The sequence below is a fragment of the Nelumbo nucifera genome, chromosome 1 (assembly GCF_055504915.1).
Source record: "Nelumbo nucifera cultivar China Antique chromosome 1, China Antique-T2T, whole genome shotgun sequence".
Taxonomy (NCBI): domain Eukaryota; kingdom Viridiplantae; phylum Streptophyta; class Magnoliopsida; order Proteales; family Nelumbonaceae; genus Nelumbo; species Nelumbo nucifera.
The window spans coordinates 163,826,915-163,852,264 of NC_142649.1; the positions used below are offsets into that span (position 1 = coordinate 163,826,915).

General features: G+C 35.5%; 1 protein-coding gene across 5 annotated transcripts; it reads left to right on the forward strand.

The window, feature by feature from the left end:
• Positions 1 to 20,459: 20,459 nt before the first annotated feature.
• LOC104612408 (protein WVD2-like 3) lies at positions 20,460 to 25,341 on the forward strand. Of its 5 annotated transcripts, none has more exons than XM_088895059.1 (8): positions 20,460 to 20,618; positions 22,317 to 22,905; positions 23,498 to 23,586; positions 23,683 to 23,776; positions 23,909 to 23,980; positions 24,143 to 24,299; positions 24,609 to 24,719; positions 24,833 to 25,341. In XM_088895059.1, exons 2-7 carry the CDS (start codon positions 22,321 to 22,323, stop codon positions 24,686 to 24,688), a joined length of 1,077 nt encoding a protein of 358 aa, XP_088751185.1. In that variant the 5' UTR covers positions 20,460 to 20,618; positions 22,317 to 22,320; the 3' UTR covers positions 24,689 to 24,719; positions 24,833 to 25,341. The 5 variants fall into 5 exon arrangements, with proteins under 5 accessions (XP_088751185.1, XP_088751183.1, XP_088751186.1 ...); XM_010279806.3 differs by lacking the exon at positions 24,143 to 24,299 and adding an exon at positions 20,692 to 20,751 and having other exon boundaries at positions 20,504 to 20,618; XM_088895058.1 differs by lacking the exon at positions 24,143 to 24,299 and adding an exon at positions 20,692 to 20,738 and having other exon boundaries at positions 20,504 to 20,618.
• Positions 25,342 to 25,350: the final 9 nt, after the last annotated feature.

Genomic DNA, 25,350 nt, shown 5'->3' on the forward strand with positions numbered 1-25,350 from the left:
TTAACTTTCCATTATTTAGTTTTATATGGGAAAATAGTAGGAAAATTACTCAACACAAAATAAAGTCCACCTTGCCAGTCTCGAAGGACCTACCTCCTATGAAACTGGAATCGGTGAATTACTTGTTGGTGCCAGAGATTTCTTCTGAACATCAATCCGTAGAGTCCTCAGAGGTTCGGTTTTAGAGATAGTTTTGCTCGGAGGTTCAATCCGCAGATATCAAACAAAACGCAGACATCCATCGCAACTCCACCTGTCGCCTATATTGCAATTAGAAAGTAGAAACCGCAACCTACCGCCATGGAAGAGAAAGAGAAGAAGAAATAGAGTGGCACCCCCTAACACCCACCTTCAACATCCTTATACAGTGACGAGGACTTGAGACTCCCGAAATCCCCTTTGTCGCCACGATAACCAGCGATAATGCTCAAAATCCTCGACAAGGAATCAACCACAATTTGAGCAGCGACACTCTTCTAACTTTGACGACGACGATCCGCTCGGATGCTCTAGTCTTTTTCGTTTACGGGAGGAGGGAGATGGAAGTGAGGATATGGGAGGAGTTGAGGAGGTGGAGAATGAGAGGGAAGAGGGTAGCAGAGGAAGAAGCGGGAGAGCGAAAAAGCATTGGTGGTGGTTGCAGAGGGGAAGAGGAAGATGGAAAGTAAGCCCTAAGAGAAGACGGAGGACACAAAGCCTGCCAATGCCCTGGGATCCATCTTTTGATGGTTGCTCATTTCGTATCTGGGTCTGATTTGAACGACGTGCTTTTATTTTCTTCTTCTTCTTCTTCTTCTATCGCTGCTTGTTGTCGGGAATCAGATTTCATTTGGCACCCCACCAAGCACCGACGATCAAGCACACGTGACTGATATAATTTCTCCTCGTTTCTCACTTTTCTTCTTCGTCGAGTTGGATGCTTGGAGGGGAAGCGGTGGTGCAACAACGGCGGTGGTTACTAGCAGCGGTGGTGGTTACCAGAAGGGAAGGAGAAAGTGAAGGTGGTGGCAACAAAAGGTAGAAGGACAAACCCAGCAGTGGTGGTGCAGCAACAGCTGGACAGAGGATGAGGATGAAGAAACTCGAGTTTTCTCAAGTTTTTCCACTGGGGTCGCACTGTTTTGGTGCAACCCCAATTGCACAATTTTGGGATCTTGCACCCCACTTTTTTCTCATCCCATCCCCCTATTTCCATTGAAATAAATGGGAGAAAAATGAATATTTTTGGAATTTTCCCTTTTTCTCATTCCCATCCCACAAATCAAACGGAGCCTTAAGTTCTGTTTGGTTTGTGGGATAGAAAAGTATGGGAAAATTTTCATGTTCTATTGTTTGGTTGCAAAAGGAAAATAGTGGGAAAATCAACCTTAATAACACTTATAACTTAATTATTTACTAATATTTTTATTATTTTATATATATTATTATTATTATTTATTAATTATTTGTATATTAATGAACTAATTCTGTAATTAAATAATATTAATAAATATCTAATTAATTATTAAGAATTAATATTTTAAAATTTATTTTACTAATATTTATTATGAAATAATTATTAATTTTATTTTATTAGTTATTTTTAATTATTCAACATTTTAATAATTTAATTATTTTTATTAAATCATTAATTAGATTATTAATAAAATCCTTATTTATTTATTCATTACTTACTTACTTACTTAATTAATTATTTATTTTCTATTAATTATTAATTAGTTAATAATACTTTTTATATTATTTAGTATTTTATTATTAATTAGATATTAATTATTTAAAATCAATAATTATTTAATTAATTATCTTAATTAATTAATTAATATTTTATATTTTATTAGTTTATAAGTTATTATTAATATTATATTTCATTAATACTAATGACTTAATTAGTAATTTTAAAATTTTAATATTAATTACACATAAATTATTAAATTATTTTTATTGATAAATTATTTCTTTTAATTTCTTTTAATTAAATTGTTAATTATAAAATATTTAATTAATTAGTAAATTTTAAATATTTTGTTGTTAATTCTTAATTAACTAATAATATTTTTACGATTTATTTTTTTATTGTTATTTATTAATTTGATATTAATTAGTTAATTAATTATTAATATAAATTAATATTTTAATTTTATTAGTTCATATTTTATTTTATGAATATGTTTGCAAAATGTTTGCGAGGTACAGTGTTGAAATCGACTGTACCTCTCCCTCGGTTGAAAACATATTAATATTTTGAACTACTCACAGGTCCTCTCTTGCAAAATGTTTTGCAAAACAAATTTCAACGGTTGAAATCGACTGTCGACAGTTTTGGTTTTCATCAGAGAGAGTGCATCCCCAATCATTCACTTTGTCCGTCAAAGGGGCTGATCCTATCACTATGATCACCCACTCAGATGAATTCTTGGACTGTCCCAACATACCCAGGTTTTGACCCCCTCTAAGAATCTCACTGATTGGCATATAAAAAACAGCCCAATCCAACACCTAGTGCAGTATCATAATCGAGTCTAGGGGTCAGGTGTAACATTCCAGTTTTGCCCATCTATCTCCAAGGTCCAAGACAATACTGGAATTCTGGTCCGGTTCAGGGTTTCAAGAAAACCGACACTGCATGTACCTCAGGTCTCACCCTGACAGCTGCAACAAGCCACCCCAACCAACTTGGTGGCACATCAGTATCAGCCTTAGCAGGATAAATCTCCCTAGATCTATCCAACGGCTGTGAAGATTCTAAACTAACACGAGTTTCATATGTGTCTAGATTAAGGGTATTACACAGAAACACACCATAATAACATGAATCAAATATGTACTTTATTCATTTACATTAAATGTCATAAGGTACATCATTCTGATTGAAGCTAAGGGCATACATTGTCTAACAGGAAGCATGTCAAAAATAGGGTTTTATTTGGGGTTTAAGAGTGCAAGTTGGACTTGGTTGGCTCGATTTGAGGTCAATTCTAGCCCAAAACTTGATGTATTCAAACCGTAGCCCTCTCTGATTTGAATTAAAATTCTAAACCCTAAAAGCAAGAAATGGCCTTGATGAGAGGTTGGGTTTGAGTTGGAATCTTGTGGCATGGGCATCCTTCCCTTTGACAGAGACACCATCGCCATCCTCCCTCTTCCCCTTTCATATAAACATAATTACAAAATCAGCGTGTACATAGGAACAAACAAGCATTTAGGCTGCATTTGGCATTCCTTATTTTAAGGGTTTATCTCTTTTTTATAGTTAAAAAATTCAGTTTATAGGGGTATTTTAACTGAAAAAAATAAATAAATCCTTAAAATAAGGAATGCCAAATAAAGCCTAAGTGCCCATTTAAGAGAATTTTCACTCAGCAGAGCTTCTGGCGGTGCAAATTAAACCCTATGGAGAGTCCTCAAGCCATGTTTGGTGAAAAACTGAAAAACCAAAAATAATACATGTTCATGAGCCAAGAAAACAATTTTCTCCTAAGCTGTTCACTCAATACAGCTCAAGCAACGCTGAAGCCCTCCCAAATGGGCCCTAATTGAGTTGAGATTGGATTGGGTTGCTTAATACATCTTAGGTTAGGATTAGCCCCAATCCAACTCTACTATCCTTATTTTATTCCTTGTCCCAATCTTCATTGCCAGCGCCAGGTTTTATTTTTATTTTTATTATTTTAAAAGGGTTTGCCCGCGCCAGGTGCAGTTACAGCCAACGGGCTTGCTAAGCACTAAAAAGACAACAATAAACAAGATTAAGCACTCTTCCTCTTCATGATTGACAGATTGCAAGCCTTTGGCCTTTTTGCTGAATCATTTTCACATAATTAATTATTGTAGTTTGAAGTTCTTAAATAACACTAACCGACAAGCCATCCACGGCACCTTGTTCTAATCAATAATTACATTATGATGTTAGCTGCCTATCTTCTTAGACAACCCATTTGTTGCATCAAGCAATGATTAGGGGTTTTAAATGGATCGATTCGAATCGTATCAATCAATACTTTAATTCGGTTTGAATTTGATCAATTAATTATTTTAAATAATATATATTTAAGATATTTTGTTTGTATGAAATATATAATTATATAAATTATTTGAGTTTAAATATTACATGTAGAATATCCCGAATTTGACAGATTATTATATTTGAATTCAATTTTTTAGATTTTTTCGGATGCCGTTGACACCCAAAGTATAAGGTGGTTCATTGCAGTTTGGTTGAGATTTGAATAAATATCAAACTAGATCAATTCAAAGTAAAAATCCAGGGATTGGTGAGGCAGGCAATAAGGAACAGGCACTATGAGGAATTGCCATAATTTTGTAGAGTATATATGGCTGTGTTTTATCCGTTGGTGGTAGGGGTGTCAATTGAATTGGATTTAGTCTAATCCGATCCAGTTTAATGTGAGTCTATTATAAATGGATCAGGTCTAATTCAATCCAATGAATATTTTGGATTAATTTAGATCTGTCCATTTCAATATTTGGATCGTCCAATCTATTCGAATTCATTTTGATTTAGATTGGTTTTAATTCAAATTCGGTCCATTGATACATATATTCTTATCTTATATCAATGGATTAGACATTGGCTTAATCCAATCCAATCCAATCCAATAAATATTTTAAATCGGATTGGTCCAATCCAATATTTCTTATTGGTCCATCCAATCCAAAACCAGTCTATTGACACCCTTAGTTGGTAGTCCTTCAAAATGTATTGTTTATGTTTTGGTTCTTGATACATATATTTTAGAGCTTTGGAGAGGGTTTACTTGATTTTTAATCTTGAGCTTTGGAGAGGGTTTACTTGATTTTTAATCTTTGGATCTTCTGTTTTTTTTCATTATTTTTTTCTTTTTCTTGTTGGTAGGGTGTTATTTCATCATTTTTTTTCCTTGATGAATTGTTCTGTTGAGTTTACTATAAAAACTATCATCAATAGGCCATTTGATTATAGCTGAAATGGCTGGACTGAATGACTTCCTTGATGACTGAGTGGCAAGTTAGATTGATTATTATATCCTAATTAATTCTATTTCATCACCAAAAGACATATCAACAAGTCATTCAGTCAGTCACTTCACTTGTCAAACCCTAAAAGTCATAACCCAAAGCCCATTCTTGAAAAGCCTGGGTTACATGAATTTTCATGTGGCAAATAAGGAGAAAATTGTGGGAGCCAAGGAAAATATAACTTGGTCTGGTTTTCTAGGGTTTTATCTTCATAAAACACCCTTTATTGGGGGCACTAAAAATTATGTCTTGCTAAAAATGAGCTATCTAGAAGAAAGTTAAGCTCTATCAGAGACAGAGAGAGATGGTTAGTGGTTCACTTTAATGAGAAAGCCAATTACTTGAACGTGTTAAATGGGGATTACACTTTTCAGGAAACCATTTTACTAGTAGTTTATAATTCTTATCCCTAACTTAATTAGTAAGAGTAGACTATAAATGAATCCCCATTCCTTTAAATGTCCACCATTTTTTTTGTACAAATACACGAATCTGATACCCTATTGTTAAGAGGGTAGTCACTATTAGGATAGGATGAGATAAACCTTTAAGCAAAGGTTGATTGTCAAGATAAAGTGTCTTTTCATTTATCAATTATAGTAATTGCTTAATGAAAACAAAGCAATGTTGTCTCCAAACTTAAGGGTCTCCTTTACCCCACTCTCCATTAGACCTGTTTTTGGGCTGAGCTGGGTTGTGTTTGAGTTAGGTTTTGTATATTTATCAACGAAATACATTCGGGCCTGAGCCCGAGTCGGCCCCAACCATCGGGCTTAGGTCTTGAGCCCGGCCAGAAATTTGAAAACAGATTTTTTTTCTTTTTTTATTCAATAAAAATGTGTTCTATTTATATTAAAAACTTTCAAAACTCAAAAATAATAAACATTTCACTATTACTTAGAAAAAATATAAGAACAAAGAAAAAATATTATATATATTATATTAAATAAAATATATTATTATTATTATTATTATATAGTATCAAGTCAGGTTTGGGTTCGGGTTGGGCTTTTTTGAGAAAACCCAAACCCGGCCCAAAAAAAGTCAGGCCCGGTACTTTAAGCCCAAACCCAAACCTACGGGCCCAAAATTATGAACAAACCCAACTTATAACGGGCCAGCCCGTCAGGCTACCCGGCCCATGAACAGATCTACTCTCCACCACAAAAATCTCTTAATTTTGTTTCTCACAATAAGTGGTGGGACCCACTTGACCCTTGATAATACTTGAAAATCCAATCAGACGGTACATATTAATGTTGTTAATACTTCAACGAGGCTACTCCCCAACTAAAGAAGTAAAGAGTAACTATCTACGTTTTTGAAATTTGAAGTTTGCACGATTCCAGGCTTCAAGCATCTATGTATGGGTATTGAATTGAATGTGGGAAAAAGTATCACATGTTTGTCTGTATGTTCATTTCATTTATTTATAGGTTAGAGCAAGAAGTACTGTTTTTTTATCTGCATCGAAATGGGGAAATTGACCAAATTTTCCATGTTCCTGTATTAATGAATATGGGACTCAGGTAAACCTGGGGAGGTTTTAACCCTCCCCCCTCCCCTTCTTCCCATCCTTGGTTAAGTTATTTTTTCATTTAGGCCTTATTCGTTTTTTGGTAAGTTATTTATCCTGGTAAATGTATTTATCGGGGCAAGTCTTACTCAGGAAAGACTTGCCTGTGTAAGTGTATTTACCTATGTTCTTTTATTTCTTATGCAAATAAGACAATGGCCATTTTAGTCATAAAATCCATTATTATAAGGGGTATTTTTGTCTCATTCAAGTATTGGCAACTTTCCCCCAAGGTGGGAAAGTTATTTACTCACCTAGGAGATAGGTGGTTAAGTGATACCCAGGAAAATAAACTTTCCCTGGTCCCCACTTAAATCTGAAAAAGAACATGGGATTTTTGGTCAATAGAAATCAAAATCCCATTGACCAACTTTCCCTGGTCCCCACATAAATCTGAAAAAGAACATAGGATTTTTGGTCAATGAAAATCAAAATCCCATTGACCAACTTTCCCCCCTCTCAAAATCCTCCAAAGAGGAAAAGTTTTTAAAGTTCAATGGGATAAAAAGTCTCTTAAACAGACACTAAAAAAAAATGTATAAGGATAAAAATGGAAACAGAAAAAACTTATCTAAACTCAAAAGAAACAATTGCCCGTTAAGTGCACTTATTTTGTTAAGATGATTTTATATGTCCTCAACCCAAGTTTTAATAAGAAAGAGACGAAGAAGGAAAGCATATCCAATTATCCATCCAAACATGCAACTTTAGCCATAAAGGTGCACTTAGGTGAGCTGGGCCGGGTTTAAGGTAAACCCAAGCTGCTAGGCAAGGGTTGGACTAAGCTCAGGATACCTAAATGTTATTCTTGAGCCAAAAATCCAAGTCTATTCCATATCAGACAGAATCAGTCCAGTCTAGGAATGAACATACCCAAGTTGCACTCATATTTATACAGATCCAATCTCGATCAAAGGCTTTTTAATTCAAATTGTTGGACCAATTAAATCATGGTTCAATCCATTCACAACCCTACTTAAAATTCGACACATTCAGATTATCTGTTTACATAATTAGATCGGATGTGAATTTCACTTGAGTCTTTAGTTTATATAAATTTATCTTATAATAGGCACGAGTTCAAAATAAATAATTTTGATTTTTATTATTTCTCTATTTCAAAAAGAAAAAAAAAACGGGCTGAGCCTGAGATTGAATATGGATTTAAATTTTTTAAAATAGGATTGAATTCAGATGTGACTGAACCCGACCCGATTTCAACCATACTTTTTGACTGTAAAGGGCCCTCTGGACCAAAATTCAAAATGCTTTTAGTGATGCTCTTCCATTTTTAGGTGAATCATTTGCTTTCTCATTAAATACAAATCAATTAATATTGGTGGAGAAGCATTAGACAACTTGCTTTCTCAATAAACACAAAAACACAATCCATGAACCGTGGTGGATAAGCATTAGGATTTAGATAACCTACCCACATTAGTACGCGCCGACACAGACAAACACTTGGGACAAGTACGGAGGCACTTAGTGCACGTGCACAAGACAAAGCCAGAAACCAATCAACAGAACAGACATGTTTGGGCCCATCTTGCGCCCAATAAGTCGGTTGTTTGACTCATGGGATCTTAGCTTGATAAATGCTTCTCTGAGCTGGATCACAAATTCACGACTCGGAAACTCAACTCAACTGAGAAGCTAAGAACTAACAAGTTTGTCGGTCGGAGGCTAAAGACTAAAGTCAATCACGTAGCAAATAATATGTAAGTATACACATACAAAAATAGTAGGGTCATTTTGCCACGTGTTAAGACTGGATTAAAGTGACACGTGACAAATGGGGTTTATTACAGTGGCCCAACCAAAAAGGTCAGGCCGAGAAAATGCAGTAGTCACTGTCCGAGAGAGACGAAAAGAGGTGGAGAGGGGAGGGGTGATTGTCATCAACACCATCACGTAAGAAGGAAGAATCTCAATTTTGTGGTATTCACATTCATTCCCTTCGCATCCAATCCAAGATTGAAGGCTAAAAAAGAGGAGGAGATGTAGCCCCACGGCCCACCTTAACACACTACTAGTAATACTACAATACTACAAGGCTAGCTATAACCCCTTACTTTCACTCCACTCACCACTACCCTCATCTCCATTCCCCACCTCATACTCGTCCAGCTCTTTGAAGCTCTAATCAAGTAAGCATCCCCTTATAACAATTGGTCATGATTGCCCTATCCAGATATCAAAAAAGTTTAGGAACCAAAATCCGACCCTTCGCAATCCATATTACGTTAAATCCGATCTTTTATGACCCATATTTTATTGTTGTAAGGCATATAAATCAAAGTTTTTGAGCCTTCGTCGACCCAGATGGTCAGACCTTTTGGCCTGGGAATTATCTAGGCAACTAGTTCCGTTTTACCTCAAACCTAATCTCTGGTAAAAAATTGTTGAATTGGATAATAATTTGTTGATCCTAGTGGTTAGATCGTCGACCCATTTGACCCATTCAACAGTTTTGGGCTATTTTTTATTTTAATTATTTTTCATTAGAATAAATCGCCCGTTTGAATTGGATGGTCGAACCGTCGGCTTGAAAACCGGTGGCCAAAACAGTTCCAGTCCCAAATTAGATTTTAAAAACCTTGATATAAATTTATGTATTATATATTAAATTTAATAATATTTTAAACGTTATGTAAAGAATAAGAGAGAAAACAAATTGACATGAACAATTGTATTAAATGTTCCCTCTGTCTTTGTTTAGAGAGAGCTTCCCTCTCGAATTTCCTGAGGTTTTTTCAATCTCTCTGTTTGTCATCCGCTTTTCATCCTAGAAATTTCTTTTGGGGTGGCTCCCTTCGGGGAGTCCCCCTTTCCATTATCTTCTGTTCTCTTTTCTTCTTGTTTTTTTTCTCTTTTTGTCGTTTCTTTTCTTCCCTCCTCCCCTGCTTTCATTCTTCATTCTTCCTCCCATCTATTTCCATATGGTTCTCTCCTTTCTTCCCACTGTTCTTCCTCCCATGTATTTCCCCCACCTTTCCCATCTAGTTCTCTCTATTATTCACCTCTTTTCGTGCTTTTTGTACTTTTTTTTGTTCTTTCTGTAGGTGTTTTGACAAGGGGGTTACTTTCTCTTGTATCCTGTATTGGGCATTTGATACCGGTGGATATTGCTTTACGTTTTGCCATCCATGGTTCAATCCATTTGCAGTTCTCCGACAGATGCACTTCATGGTCAGTTCCATTTGCAGTTCTTTGACGGATGCAGTTATGGAAGGCAATTACAGCCTCTGGTAGCGGTTGTAATGTTTGGGCTCTACCGTCTTTGCATATCTAACCCAACTAGTTCTGTTTCTCTCGCCGTTTGTGGTGGATTGGAGTTGTGCTTATCTACTTTTGTTGGTGATTTTAAATTCACCTTTGTTTGATTTCATAAATTCATTATGTCATCCTTCATCCATTTATATATTTTGTTCTTCTTGAGAAATTGTATCTAGGTTCTGCTTGGCCTTGTTGGCAATTCTCTGTACTTGTATCAATTTCTTGAATGAATGAAATATGCTTTAAGCCTTAAAAAAAGACATGAACAACTATATTTTAAGTAAAATCCATACATATTGACACGCTCAATATCAACAAATAATTGGTCTTGCCTAATAATTGATACTACCCTACAATTTTAACACTTGAACATTTACACTTCATTAAAATCTTATTATTTGTTGTATATCAACCCCTAAAAACCGATACATATCATACGATACGATATGTTGCGATATGTATTGATACTTTGAAACATGATTTTAAGTATATAGAAATAGAATAAATTAAGTAGGTGTTTGGCATTAGTGTTGAGAATGCACACTGTTTTCTCATAAAACATTGTTTATTTTTTGTTTGGAACTGGTGTTAATTGCCATATAAGCATTTTCTGAGAAAATACTGGTTTTGTTTGATATCAGTGCTGCCAACGTTTTCAATATTGATTTATATTATCTAACGTCCAAGATGATGCTACATCATTGTACCTTTGACAGTAATACACTGTTTTCTCAGAAAACATTGAGTTTGGTGTTATTTTAAATCACACTTTCCTGATTTCCAAGTATGATCTAGATCAACGTTTTTTTCTAAAAAACGATGATAAACAAAAAGGCGTTGTTTGAAATGCCACTTTCTCTGATGTAACATCTATGCGACACCGTTTTCTCAAAATGCCAAACATTACCTAACGAATTCGATGGCATAATGGATCTAAATAATAGTGGTCTAAATATGAGGCTAAAGCAAGTGTTAGCATTATATATATATATATAAAGATGGTTGTTGGCATGAATCTTTATTCTTTCCTCAAGGCACAATTCTTAATCTGGTTAATTGCATCTGATCTGGATTCTTATACGGCCCAATACCAGCTTTATTTGGTTTGACTTTTCATCGGTTTCTTCGTTTTTTCTTTGGGGTTTGATTGAACTTGCATGGCCACTATTTCTTAATAAATAAGGAAAAATCCAAAAAAGGTATGATTTTAATTCCCCATGATAGTTCAAGAAACTCTTTACACTTGTTTTCCCTTATTTTAAAAGCTATGTCCACCACATCCTTAATAGTCAACTCTACCACGTAAACCAAATTTTTGTTGTTTTAATGTTTTATCAATTAAAATTAAATAACAAAAAGAATGTTTGGAAACTTTGGAATCTTTTTTTTTCACGTTATTATTATGATAAAAACATAGCTTTCTTGTCTAAAACCCCAATCCAAAGATGGTTAGTTAAATAGAATAAACATAAAAGCAAAATGAACACATATTTTGACCTTGTAAAAAATTAAAAAACAAAAAACAAAAGCAAAAGAAACAAACAAAGAAAAACTACTACATCCTTGGTGTGGTTCTCTTCAACAACAATAACAATCATTAAAAAAAGACAACTGGAAAGGCTATGTTTGGTTTGATTAAAAGAAAAGCAAAAAAATGAGAAAAATTCATAAGGAATTTTACAGAATTTGTTAAGAACTTTCTTTCAGCTTTCTGTTTCTCTCATTTCTTTTTCCATGGAAGAAATGGAAATGCAATTGAATTGTTTCAAAGAAAATAAAAAAAAAAAACAGATTTTACTTTGTAGGACCAGTTATTACATGTCCTTGCATACTGAGACCTAATCCAAAGCAACAGGATTTGTTGTCCCCTAACAAAGCTACAGCTGCACCAACACAAAATAGATTTATATTCAGATGATGAGTCTGAATTCAACTAAAAATCTGTTTCCATTTTGCAACACCATGTTATTAATTAAAACTTGTTTAAACAATTCAATTCTATACATAAAGTCGCAAACCCAAGTTGAGAGCCAGAGCATTAATTGGCCCCCTCATTTGGTTAGGAATGTTGGTTTGTGGAAACCATTTCATCACTCATTCTCATCCTCCTCATCTTCGTCTTCATTCCTATTTGATTAAAGAAAGAGTAGCCAAGTCAATGAGGCTGGCCTCATCCTCGGTGCCTTGATATTTTTTTAAGCCTCTAGATGGTGTCTGAAAGGGCTCATATAAGGCCCCAATCACACGTGGGGAGTGGATTTGTTAGCTGAAACTTCTAGGCTTGAGGTGGGGAATGGTCCATTAATTTAGAGAGAGCAATTCGTAATTATTCTGATGATACATAAAGCACAAAAGCTTTCACGGAATAAATTGTGTAAAGGGACAACACGATTGGGACCTACCACCATAATCATCAAATCGGAATCTTTCTTTTTCATGATTATTGATATAAATAATGATGATCTATTCTAATCTAGTGGTTTCTATACATGATCTCCACAATCAATTCAAAGAATCTGCTAAGTACTACCTAATCCCCCTGTACTGAACAAGATAACCTTGTTTTGTTCTTTGTCCTTTTGTGCTTTGCTGAACGTAATTAGGGTTAGAACTTGGGAGCCTTCCTACCTTAAGTCCTTGATCCCTGTCTCAAAGTCTCAAAGAAGATTCCAATCGAACTGTGTTGGTGCGGTTTCTATATAAGTCTATTCCGTTGCTTTCGATCAAAATAACTCTGTTGAAAAGATGGCCAACGTTGACTGCATAAAATCACACAATTGGCCAACTCAGCTCCCATGACTGGCTGGCCAAATAGCCAGCCCACCTCTTTACTCCAAAAACAAAAATACAAGGAAAAAGGTTGGACGTCCAATCGTCATATCCAAAAGTACAGAAGGGTAGGTCAAAATGATGGGTTTCGATATGAGCTCGGCTCGGTCTAAACCGACCCGACCCGTTCGTTCTATATATATGAATATATGATAATGATACAAGCATTTTTAAAGTTGGGTTAGTGCGGGTATACCAAACCCGACTCACTGACGTCCCTAAATAAAGAGGTCTTGTGGCTTTATCAAAAGGAAGTTGGCAAGATATAATCAGATCAGGACCGTTTAGCAGTTGAGGAACTTGGGATGAGGTGAAGTTATTGCAGTGGGCCCTTGATATGCAGCAATGGTTGTGTTAGATGCTCTTGGATTGGAATATTTGTTTTCCAAAAGGGTAGAAAGGGTCCATGTCCTTGTCTGTACTCCGTACGTCCAAGGGAAGCACCGACGCTGTCGTGAAATCAAAAACGTCGTTGGAGCGTCATAAAACGGATCAAGCGTCAAGTCACGGGATTTGACGACGGAACCATAAAAGGATGAATCTCCCGTCCCCTCCCTGCCCAAAGAAAATTACCAAAATGGCCACTCGAGTGGTCCATTTTGAATGTAAACGAGCGGAAGATAAAAGAGGGAGAAAAACAGGAATGAAGAGCATGCGGCTGGGCGCTTTTGATTGTGCTAGGAAGAGAAAAGTTTGAGATAAGAATTGTTTGAATTCAAACAAGAGAACAAAAAGAATCTAGCTTTTATTGGGTAGCTCGTTGGACGTTTTCAGTGTGAGCATACCCTTCATTTTCATATGGATATTGATAGGGGAAATTACTGAAATGGTCACTTCGCCTTTTCTTTTATTTATACAAAACCTTTCCTTCTTGTGCCAATTCTGTCCTCTTTGCATTCAAACATTGTCTGGCCGCGTTTAAAGCGGCTTTTAGGCATCAAATGGCTTTTCTTATTGGTAAATAATGTTGTTGAGGAGAGTTACATCAAAGTTGTAGTTTTCTATGGGTTATTTATTAAAACACCCCTTATAGTTTATAATCAATTTGTTTAATCGACTTTCCATTATTTAATAGTGGAAAATGATAGTTTTAACCCCAATGCCCATTTGAATAAATTTAATCAACAGAAAATAAGAATGAAAATGTTATTTTTGCCCTTAATATAAAACATAAATAACCACTCTATTTGTTTCTATTTGGTCAATTTTGTTTTATGTATAAATAAGTGTTATGAATAATTTTGAAATAAATAAATCATGGCCCTTGCCCTTGAATGTTTTCCATTCAGTTTAGGTAATCATGTTACTATTTTTAGATGGCAAAACAAACACTTCTTAGTTGAAGGTCAATTAAGTAAATAGGTTGCAAACTATAGGGGGTGGTTTAGTAAAATAAAAGGTATAGGGTATGTTTAAGAATAAATCCATTAAATTGTGGTGGGTGTACTAGTAAATGATCCTTTTTTATTTGTGTTTTTGTTATAAAAAATGAAGTATATTTCTCTTTGTTCTTTTATTTCCATTTTTCCATTTTTTACATAGAAGGTGTTTGTCAATGTGTATGATTTTGGGTTTAGAAAAAAAAAAAAAACAAATGCCTCATCAGCTATGATTTTTTTTCATAATATGGTTCTAAAGGACATTTTAATCGTAATTACATGAAGAGATGATTCACATAGACATCTTCTTGTTCTTAATTGGCAATATATTGAACAAAATGCTAGAGTCAAGGTTAAAAATATCAAGGATCACCCTACGCTGTTTAATGGTTTAACATGTTTAAATGATAATTGATGAGGGGTAATTTATCTCGACTTGTTAGCACGTGGACACATGGAACAACCCGATGACTGGACGATGACTTGGCATTTCCTACCACCTTAGCCAGCCAGGTCAGCTCAGGTACCTTGGGCACCTCGACCAAGACCGAGGTCCGAACAGTTTGTGATGGCCCGACCTGCTGAGGTGACACGTAGCCAACTTCTAGAAGCTAGCTAGCTGTCTCTGACTTTTTCGGGATCACGACGCATGTCCTCAAAGCCTCATCCTCATCCCGTTCGGATTGAACGAATTTGATAAGGCCTATCAATTTACACGAAGTCTATCTTCAAGTGCGGAACAGACTCTTGGTAACGTGGGCAAGGGATTTCGGATGTGTTTCGTACCTACAGCATCTCGCCTATATAAGGGCTTCAACCCCAACATCAAAAGGTACGCACGATATTAGCTCACTAGCTCTCTTGCTTACAAGCTTTTCATCTCGCAAACTCTATCAGCTAACTTAAGCTTCAGAGTGCCTACACCGAGTAAGCCGCCCCAGGTCCTCTGAGCATACTTTCCTTGCAATTCAACCGGCCATGTAAATACATCGTCGTTCGAGCTGCCACTTAGGTAGGAGCAACCAGATCGTGCACCATCAATAATATTCAAGGCATTAGATTTATTTATAAATATAGTAAACTCCAAAAAAAAGGAGTATCAAACATTGAAAATGCTGAATTTGCAATTTTTGTGTTGATACAAGGATATTAATTTAGACAATTTCCCTCAATATCCTTAACTGGTATATTTGAATTAAAATCACAAAATTTTGGTAAATTTTCATGAAAGCATTATCATACCTTGGTTCCATTTACACCTTGTTCATGGGTTGGATAGCCCAACGGGATGGCTCAGTCCGACCTTGTTCTAAATCGAACTTGGACATGAATTTAGGCCTATGGGCTTGGGCTTAGGCCCAAAACTCTAGGCCCGACAATTTTTCGAGCAAAGCTCGGTCTTTTTCAACAAAAGCCGGGCCTAAGCCCAAGCCCAACTTGATAATATATTATATAACAAAAATATATACTTTTTATAATTTATATAATAAAAATATATATAATATGTCATGTTCTTTGTTATTCTTCTCTTTTTTCAAGTTGTAGTGAGATATTTCATTATGTTTGGATTTTGAGGTCTTTCAATATAAATAAATCAGTTTTTATTGAGTAATAAAATCTTTTATTTTTCTAATTTTCTAACCAGGTTTTAGGTCAGGCTCGAGCTTGGCCATAATATAGAGACAAAGCCTAGCCAATCCCATGAATAGGTTTAGTTCCATGGATATTGATATTGATCATGAACAAATATTCTAAATGTAAGTGAATGTAGAGGGAATGCATTATTTATTTATTTATTTTAATTTTAAATGTAGCAACACAATAACTCTAGGTTTGGGTCTGACCAAATGCATTTTTCATTCAAAATTTAAGGTTTAAGGTTAGGGTTTAAAGATTTAGGGATTTTGGGTATAAAATTCAAAATATGTGCTCCTGGATTTGGAGCTTTCTAAATCTTCCTTGTTAGATTGAATAGGGTTTCCTATTTGATGGGCTTTGACATGGGATTAATTTGGTCAAACCAACATGAAAAATGGTCATAATAATGCTTTTCCTACTGCATTTTGGATATTCTAATAAAGAACAAAACAAAGCAAATAAAATTGTCTAATAAAGTTGCATCCTTGATGCAATCACTTCCTTTGGGTATTTAAACAAAACATTTCTTAAAGTGTAGTGCAATGCATTTTGGTTCCAATAATATGCAACACATTGATGAATTATTGGGGCCCCATGCTGCAGCAAGAAGCCATGAAACTAATTTTGCCAATGAAAACTGTTTCATTGGGGAACCTCTGGATGGCCAGATAACTACTTCCCAATCTATGTCAATTCCAACTTTTGCCATTTATTGGGCATTTCCCTTAAAGACTGTACTAATAAATGATGTAGCCTCTTGTACAGATGAATAAGATGAATATAACATTGAATCTCTAATAATCTATCCCATTTGGTAGGACAATTTAGAGGGTGTTTGTCAATGTGTATGGCTTTGTTTTTAAAAACAAAAACAACTGTTCCATCAGTGAAAATAATGGTACAATTATTTTTGTTTTCAAAAACAAAACCATATATACTAGCAAACACCCCCTTGCAATAATGAAGGGAATACAAAGTTTGACACTGGAAGAGGGTTTATTTTGAAATTAGCAGGCAAAGAAGCCAAGTTGCACATACATGCATTGTTTTGCTTTGCCACTTTTAGAGATCATGTGTGAAAAGTATAGGAAGAGAGTAGTACAACAACAATTTAACCAACTATATCCATGTAGTGCAGCATACTGTAGGCTTTTTGGTCCATCTCTTTTTTATTCTTTGGGTACCAAAGTAGAGAGAATTGTCCATATCTCTTTTTGATAAATACGATAAAGAGCAAAATGTAGTGTGTGTATCTGTAATTTGCCCTTTTATCGTCTATAAGATTTCTATGATCAAATATTTGTTTCTTTTTCCACTGGGGTTGTGTTTGTTTCAGCATGAAACAAGTGGAAATTTTAGAGGCTGAAACAATTATTTTAAGCTATATTATTGCCTCTTCCATGATGAGAACTTTTGTCCTTGCGGTTTGCAGAAACCAAATTAAAAGGGGTAGAAAACACAGTTTTCTTTCTTTCTTTTTTTTTTTTGCAGTAAAAAGGGGAAATAATAGCTGAAAATTTCCAGTCTGAAAAAGTTTTACTTCCATTTCACCAATAAACAAGTACATACTTTAGGTTTCTAGAAACCTACAAAAAGTGAAATGATTTCATTGTGATTTTCCGTTGGAATTATTTTTTTTGATTAATTTGCCATCTCTCTCTCTTCAATAATCATCCTGGTATCATTTTGATACATTACATTTTATGGCATGAAAATTATTTCATTTCATGTGGCATTCGATACAAGCTTGTTTTTCTTTTCTTTTCGTTTCTACAACATTTATGGGAACCACCCATATATGCAACCATCTAGGTGAGGGTGCAACATGAGCCGGGTTAGGGTTCAAAAAATACGAACCTGGCTTAATCTTAAAGAGGGCTAATGTTTTGGCTTTTCAATAACCTAACCTAATATGTCTTTCAGATATATAAATATAATAATGTTAATCCATTGTTAACCTCAATATACCAATCTTGAGTACAAGAAAAAGGAACATTTTTAACAAGAACTGAAGAAATGCTCAACCCAAAAGTCATTAGTCTAGGCTAGGATTAAGTGGGCTCAACAACTTGAGTTGGGTTAGAAACTTTGACCCAAATATAACGTATTGGTCTAATTTGCCCCCTTATATTTAGATCCCTTAGGCCCTATTTGTTTTTCGGTATGTTATGTATTCATGTTCTTTTATTTTTCAGGTAAATAAGATGACCATTTTTCTCATAAAAAGCTAATTTTAGAAGAGGTAATTTTGTCTTATTCAAGTGTTGATAACTTTCTCCTTAGAAAGGTTACTTATTCACCTGGGAGATGGGTCACTTACTGGGGAAGTGATACCCAAGGAAAATAAATTTTCCATGAATTTCACATAAATTTGAAAAACAAGAATAATGATTTTCCCCTCTCAAAATCTAAAAAAATGAACAAACCCTTAATGGTAGGGAACTACTTGGATCGGGTTAAACCAGGGGTTTATTAAATTTTCAATGGCTCAAATCCTAACTCGATCTTGATGTAGTTGAAATTCTTCTAATAGAGCAACCCAACCTGCAGGCTGCAACTCTACTTAATGCGGAAATCAAAAGCTTTGAAATTGATTGATCCTTAACATGCTTCTGCAAATGTCCATACACATACACCCTCCTTTGTATTTTAAACAATGCATAGTGATTAGTTACATTAAAAAACAAGTTAGAAATGGGAGAATTGGAAAATATAATTTTCACTACAAAAGTGGTGAAAATAATTGTTGAAATACTCGTCTTAAAGGAATCCTTTGTACTTAGGGGCCGTTTGTTTTTTAGTAAGTGAGGGCAAGTAAGTTGGTGGGTTTCATGAAAAAGAAAGAAACACATGTTCGTATCTCGGTATTAATGGGTTTCATGGAAAATAATAATTCTTGGGCAAATCATTTACATGGGTAATTAATACCATCTTGAAACATGGGTAAATAACTTTTCTTCTCGTGTGGAAAATTGCTAAAGCGTGATGGGACAACATTGTACTTTTAATACGACTGTATATCGTATAAAATTGTCATTATATAACTTTATCTGATAAATAAAAAACACTAATAGGTGCCCTTCTTTTAATAAATATTTACTAGGAACATCAACATTTATTTTTATGTGGATGGATCACCAATCACCGGGTCAGACTGGTTGAATGCTTTCAAAAAACGATTGGTTGAATACATTTGATTCATATCCTAAAGTTCTAATCATTTGGCATCGTAAATAACACAAAATGCTAGTGTGGACCATTTAACTCATTTTCCTTATCTAAGGTATGAGAACAGCTTTGATCAATTAAAACCCACCCTTGAATTTTGATAAATATCAGACACATTTATGATAACAGCTGATTCGTCAGAAACTTTTTGGATATAATGTTTTTCCCGTATCATAGTGGAACCTAAATCATCGATCAAATAAAAAACTGATTATGAGTATTTTGGTTCTCAAATTTGGAATTCAGTTAATTGAAAAATAATGAGGCTCCGTTTGCTTGGTAGTCAGAATCAGAATTAGAATCGGAATAGTCCATTTCCATAACATGTTTGATTAGACAGGAATGAGAATGAAAATTAAAATCAACAGAAATAAGATTTTATTTCTAAGGGAAAGGCAGGGAATAGCCATTCCCTCAAATGGGAGAATGCCATTTTAGTAAGAATGAGATTGAGATTCTGATTCCATCCAACCAAACAATTAGAATCAGAATAGTCCATTCCAATTTAAGATTCCTATTCCCGTGAACCAATCGGGCCTGAATCAATGAAATGTTATAGTGGGATTATATATTAAAATTCCATTTTCATCCAAAATAACTGAATACGAAAATTTAATTTGATTATTTTAATATTTTTAATTCAAGTCCAGTTCAATCTTCTCTCTTACAATTTCGTTTAATTAGATTTCAATTTATTGAGTTCAGTTTTTAAGGGAGTAAATCGAACATTTTACCCCTCTCAACTCAATGATCAGTCATGCATCTGTGTTGGTGCAATATTGTAGTCACCCTTGGGGAAGAGCAAGAGCTCCTCTTTGCATTCAAACCTAGATAAAGTTACGTACTATTCAAAGGGCCCCACTTTAGTTTTAACAAGTTGATTGGAATCATTCCAGTAAAGGTTGTGCATGAGTGTTTAGTATAATTAAATCCGACGATAGAGGATTGTCCTCTCATGTGAAGGCCCCACGCCACGTTTACATGATCATTATCCACAAACAACGGAACAACCGGTTGAACTGATCCGAATCAAACTGGCTGCATGTCCGAATCGTCTACCATGTTACTCGTAAGATTGCCGTCATCTCCGTGTATGTGGAACCCACTGTAAAGTTGCGTGGCGTATTATGATTGGTCAGGATATCCTCTCGCAGTTCCCATGCATTACAGGATTAGAGGTGAAATCTAAAAGCTTGAGTGCACATGAGGACGAGACGTTCCATGTAAAATCTCAAAGGAATGTCCTCGGAATGGTATTTGAACATATGGTTGGAAAAAAAAAAGAAAAAAAGGAATTTCTGACCTGAAAGGGTACTATTGACATTTCATATAAGTTTGTCGCTTATTCGAGCTCCGACAAATTGCTTCGAGGACGTGAGGTCTTAATTTGGCGGAAAAGGCGATTCAGACCAGATTCGAACCGACGACATGGCGGAAAGAAACTTGAAATTTTAACGGAGAAATCGGGGTTTTAGGGTTTTCGAATTACGCCGTTACTGACGCCGTTAATACCTGACACTGGTAGGTATTTAAATACCAGACAAGCCCACTGCACGCACCCAAGAGAGACGAAGGAAAACCAGAACGTTGAAAGGGGGACTGTTTTTTACGTCGCTTTATCGCTCAGAGAAGCTCCAGAGTGACGAGAGATCTTCTCAGATCGGAGAACCACTGTAAGAAATCTCCCACATTTTTTATATTTTTCTCTTGATGTCTTTCTTTTGCTGACTGTTTTTACTTTCGTAGATGCGAGGAATGTGAAGTAATCAGTGGAGGGGGTGGGAATCGATTTGGTTGGTTTCAGAGGTTTTTTCATGATTGATCTGTGAAGTGGTTGCTGTTGTAGCTTCTTTTGATGTCTTTACTTGTTTTTGTGTGAATATTGAGGGGAAAGGAGTGCTTTTTGTTTTTCCCCCTATTGTTTTGTTCCCTCTCTTTCTGTACGCCGAGTGATCTTTGCTTGTATTTTACTTTTCTTAGGGTTCTTGTGTACATTTCATCTGCTTCGTTCAATGCGTGATTTTTGTTATTTGGTTGCTTTGCTTTTTTTTTTGGGTAGTTTCCAATGAATCGGCCGGAAATGGCAGGGCATTTTCTGCTTCTTTGGATTTCTTTTGTTAATGCTGAAAATGGAATTAAGACTGATGAATTTTTGCTTTCTGTTCTCCCATCTTGGCTTCCTTTTCTTTATCTTTTTTCTATCGCATAAAATCAGTGGAAAATCCATTATTTTTCTCATGTTCGCTTCTCTTTTACTCGTTCCTGTTAATCAGTTTGAAAGCGGGTGGTTTTGTTACTGTTTTTTTACTTTATTATTTGCCTTAATCCTTCTAAGCATTTTATGCCTGTCTCGCGTTGTTTCATGAAACAAAACTGGAAGGAGTGGTTTTTTTATCTGCTCTTTGATTTGTTAGATCTTTTCCTGTTTTATATCGTGATCTCTCAGAAACTACTTATTTGAAGTAGGTTATAAAGATTCATGGTGTTTCTGAATGCCATACGTTTTAGTTTAGTTGGTTCTGCGTTGGAACTCAAAATATAATACAACATCAACTGTTACTAGTTGTTAAGAAAAAACGTAATCAATTTATTTATGCAAGTCCTGAAATGATCCTGTTTCCATCTTTCGACTTACCAACCAAGATGGTTCCAATATAGATGATTGATTGTGCTCTCAAATCTATTGGGAGGCAACACTGAATCCGTTTCAATTCTAAGTGGTTGTTCATGTTAATTCATCAGAAGTTATTTGCGAAACCATCAGGTCTCAACCAACCCACTTCCCACCACCCAACACACACGCACAATAAAAATATACTCGTACTCATTAGGCAGTTGATTCAAGTCAATTGATCTTTCCGTTGCATCTCATCTCTCTCTCTCTCTCTCCAGGTAAGCTACAATTTTGCCTGTTTTAATGATTTATCCTCTTCTTGTTCAGTCATTATTTTATTTTATTTTTTTGCAGTATGGCTTATGCTGGTTAATCAGTTTTTGACTTAAAAAGTGGAATTTGAATCTAGTATGGTCGTATGTTTTTATGCTTTGAATTTCAGCATTGAATTTATTTGTTTATTTTATATATATGATTGGTACTATCTGCTGTTTCTTTTCATCTCTACATTTCAACGCGAATCACCATACTTCCTTTTTTTATTAAATGATCCTGCATTACTTCATGCTAATGGCTTCTCTGGCCAAAGTGAATTGGTTTCTATTTTGCTTTGTATGATGCTTATTTATGCCTTAGCTCAATTTAGGAGTTCTAGCTGCATTCTGTTGTATGCTTTTTGGATATGCTACTACTTGAACCACTGAATGGTTAGGTTAACATAAACTGAATTTTATTGTGTTATTTTATTTTTTGGCAGTTTAATGGGGAGAGAAGTTGATGAACTTTGTATGGATAAGGAGTCTGATTGTGCCATAGTTTATTCAAATGGTGATGCACATAATACATATGATGCAACTACTCCTAAGCACAATGGTTTTACAGAGCCTGATGAGCATATTAATGGGGATGCCAAACCTTCAATTCCAGAGGAGAAGATTGAATTGAAAGATTATGAAGTTAAGGAGTGCACAACAGAAAGCCCAATTGAGATCACTGAGCTTTATCAAGTTGAAAATGGTCACAACGAGGAGCAAGATGTACTTTGCGATAGAAGCACAAACGTTGAGGCTGGCTTGTCTGATGAGGGAACAGTTGAATCTGAATCCCAGAAGGCAACCGATGCCAAAAAGTTGTCTTCTCCTGTGAAGCCAGGATCAAAATCTGCTGCTGCTGGGAATACTCGAATAAACTGTACTGTTCCTCAGCCATTTTCTTTGGCAACTGATAAACGTGCTTCAAGTGGAACTCGTCCTGTTGGGGCTGAAACTGCTGCTGCCTCTGTTGGTATAAATAAACCATCAAATGCTAACAATATACATTCTCCCAGTACTTCAAAGAAGCCTCAGGTGATGATGTTTATTTTGAAATCTATTTTTTTTGTTAATTTCATGCTATTTTCAATGCAACTAATGTAACATGAAGAACCATAAAAGTGATGGACATTTAATGGTTTCTGAATGGGTTCTTCAATCTTTAATACAATGACTTTGCATTGCTTGTTGTGTTTGTTTTTTCTGTTGAGAAATTCTGGTTTGCTACAATTTTACATAGCATAATATGCATTTGTTTGAACCACGGTAGCATGCATCTTCAATTTTAAGGTAGAGGAACCTGTATTGTGTTATAGCGTTTGATTGTTCTTTGCTGTTGGAAGTAACATATTTTTCTCCATAAAACATTTGAGCATTTTCTAAGCTTGGTTTGATATATTAATGTACTGAATCTACTTCGGTTTGTGGAGGAGGGGCAATGAATTACTTGGGGTTTTGAAATTCAAAAGGAACTCATGGTAGTTCATTCAGTGGCATGTCTGCCCTGATTCATAGGTCATTGGATGTAAAAGTATTGGATTAGTTAGAAATTATTTAATAGTTACTACTGACTAAATGGAGGATTTTTTTTCCATTGCTGTAGCTGAGAGTTTTGTATCTTGTGCAGCCTAGTACATCTTTGATATCAAGGAAGCCACTGCAACCTGATAATAAAAAGCATATTGATGAAGAAGATGCTTGTTCTGTTGCTTCCTCGTATCCTTTGACCCTTCGCAGTCCAAAGTCTAAATAATTCCTTTTTTAGTTATCTGTTTTTTTTTCTGGATCTGGTTTATCCTTAGCTATAGTTAGTACTGCAGCATCTGTTCGAGCATTAAAACCCAGGGCAACCATTGCATCAGCTCCTAAATTCCGATGCACTGAGCGTGCTGAGAAACGGAAGGAGGTACTTCAGTTTTTAGACTTCTGAATATGGATTGCCCTGCTTCAGTGACATTCATGAGTAACGGTTCTTAGTTGCAACCCATATTTAAATTATATGCTCACTCCCTCCATTCTCATTTCTTTTCTCTTCCAGTTTTACTCAAAGTTAGAGGAGAAACACCAGGCCCTGGAGGCAGAGAGAACCCAAGTTGAAGCTAGGACTAAGGTACATTACTTTCTATAGTTTTCCTTAAAGCATTAGTTAACATGTTGATAGAAGACATGGATTTATTTAACAGAGGAGATGTGTTAATATCCATTGTTTCTGGGGAAATTTCTAGATAGCATTTACTTTTATCTCTAACCAGAAGCTGATTTTATTAATGAGATTACGCAAAGGACCCCCCATGAGACAGAAAACAGCAAGAAGTTGATCAGAAGAGATAGAAAGAAGCATGTTGGTGAAGAAGTAAAACTAATTATCGAGTCCCTGGATCTGGGGCCCTCCAAACCTGCTCTGGTGGCAAAGGCGTTAGCTGATGCAGGTCTCAACCCATCCAAAAGATAGAAAAAAAATGTTATTCAGAAACTTGGAATTGGCATGGTCCGTATTTGTTGAAAGTCTTTAGGTTTAGGGCGCTATGTCCTTATGTGCAAAATGGAAGTCTTGAAATGTTTATGTTGCATGTGTCACGTGGTTACACATGGAATTGACACTCTCCATTTAACACAATATTGACGTGGTTACACGTGTCACGTGGTCTAGAATCATTTATTGGTTTCTTCCCGAGGAGCAAGTCTGCTAGGGACTTTGCTGGTTCTGTTATTTTATCTATTATGTGCAAACTTTACAGGAGGAACGAGAGGCAGCTATAAAGCAACTGAGGAAGAGTTTAATGTTCAAAGCAAACCCTATGCCAAGCTTTTATCATGAGGGACCTCCACCCAAGGTTGAACTTAAAAAGGTATGTCGCAAGTTGCCCTTGTTCTGCATTCTGTGTATTTCAGGAGCCCAGTTTTAGAGATGTTTCTTAAGCCAAAAACTTAATCTACCTTTGTTTTCATGTTTGGATGCCAGCCACCTCCAACTCGAGCAAGATCACCAAAGCTGGGTAGACGGAAGAGTTGCAGTGATGCTATCAACTCATCTCAGGGAGAAAGTGCTTGTGGCCGGGTTACCCGTCATAGTCTGGGTAGTCACAAAGAGGATACCACCACTACAACTACTAACAACAAATACCAGATCAGCTGTAAAAATGCTAACACTTCTAAAGTTAAAGATGGGCCCAAACAGGTGAGAGAAGCGACCAAGTCTGCTCCTCCCAATATTGCTGAGCAGAGGAATGTAGACATAGCAGTCCAATCGTGAGTTTCTTGATATCTTGGCTAATTTAAAAAAGCAAAAAAAAACCAGTTTCTTTTCTTTTCGTTCTGAGAAAAAGAAATGTAATCTTCCCACATTTGCAAGGACTTGTTGCAGCAGTCTGTGTGATATAGTGTAAATCATTTGTAAGTTATTACCTTATATATATAGATCTCCCATTTTACTGGACATTAATGAAAGCATCCTGGTTTGCATTTTTGGTATCACAGAGA

Coding starts and splice junctions, on each gene's coding strand:
- LOC104612408 (XM_088895057.1), top strand. CDS start 22,321: ATGGGGAGAGAAGTTGATGAACTTTGTATGGATAAGGAGTCTGATTGT. Junction 23,587..23,682: donor GCTTGTTCTGTTGCTTCCTC/GTATCCTTTGAC, acceptor AGCTATAGTTAG/TACTGCAGCATCTGTTCGAG. Junction 23,777..23,908: donor GTGCTGAGAAACGGAAGGAG/GTACTTCAGTTT, acceptor TTTCTCTTCCAG/TTTTACTCAAAGTTAGAGGA.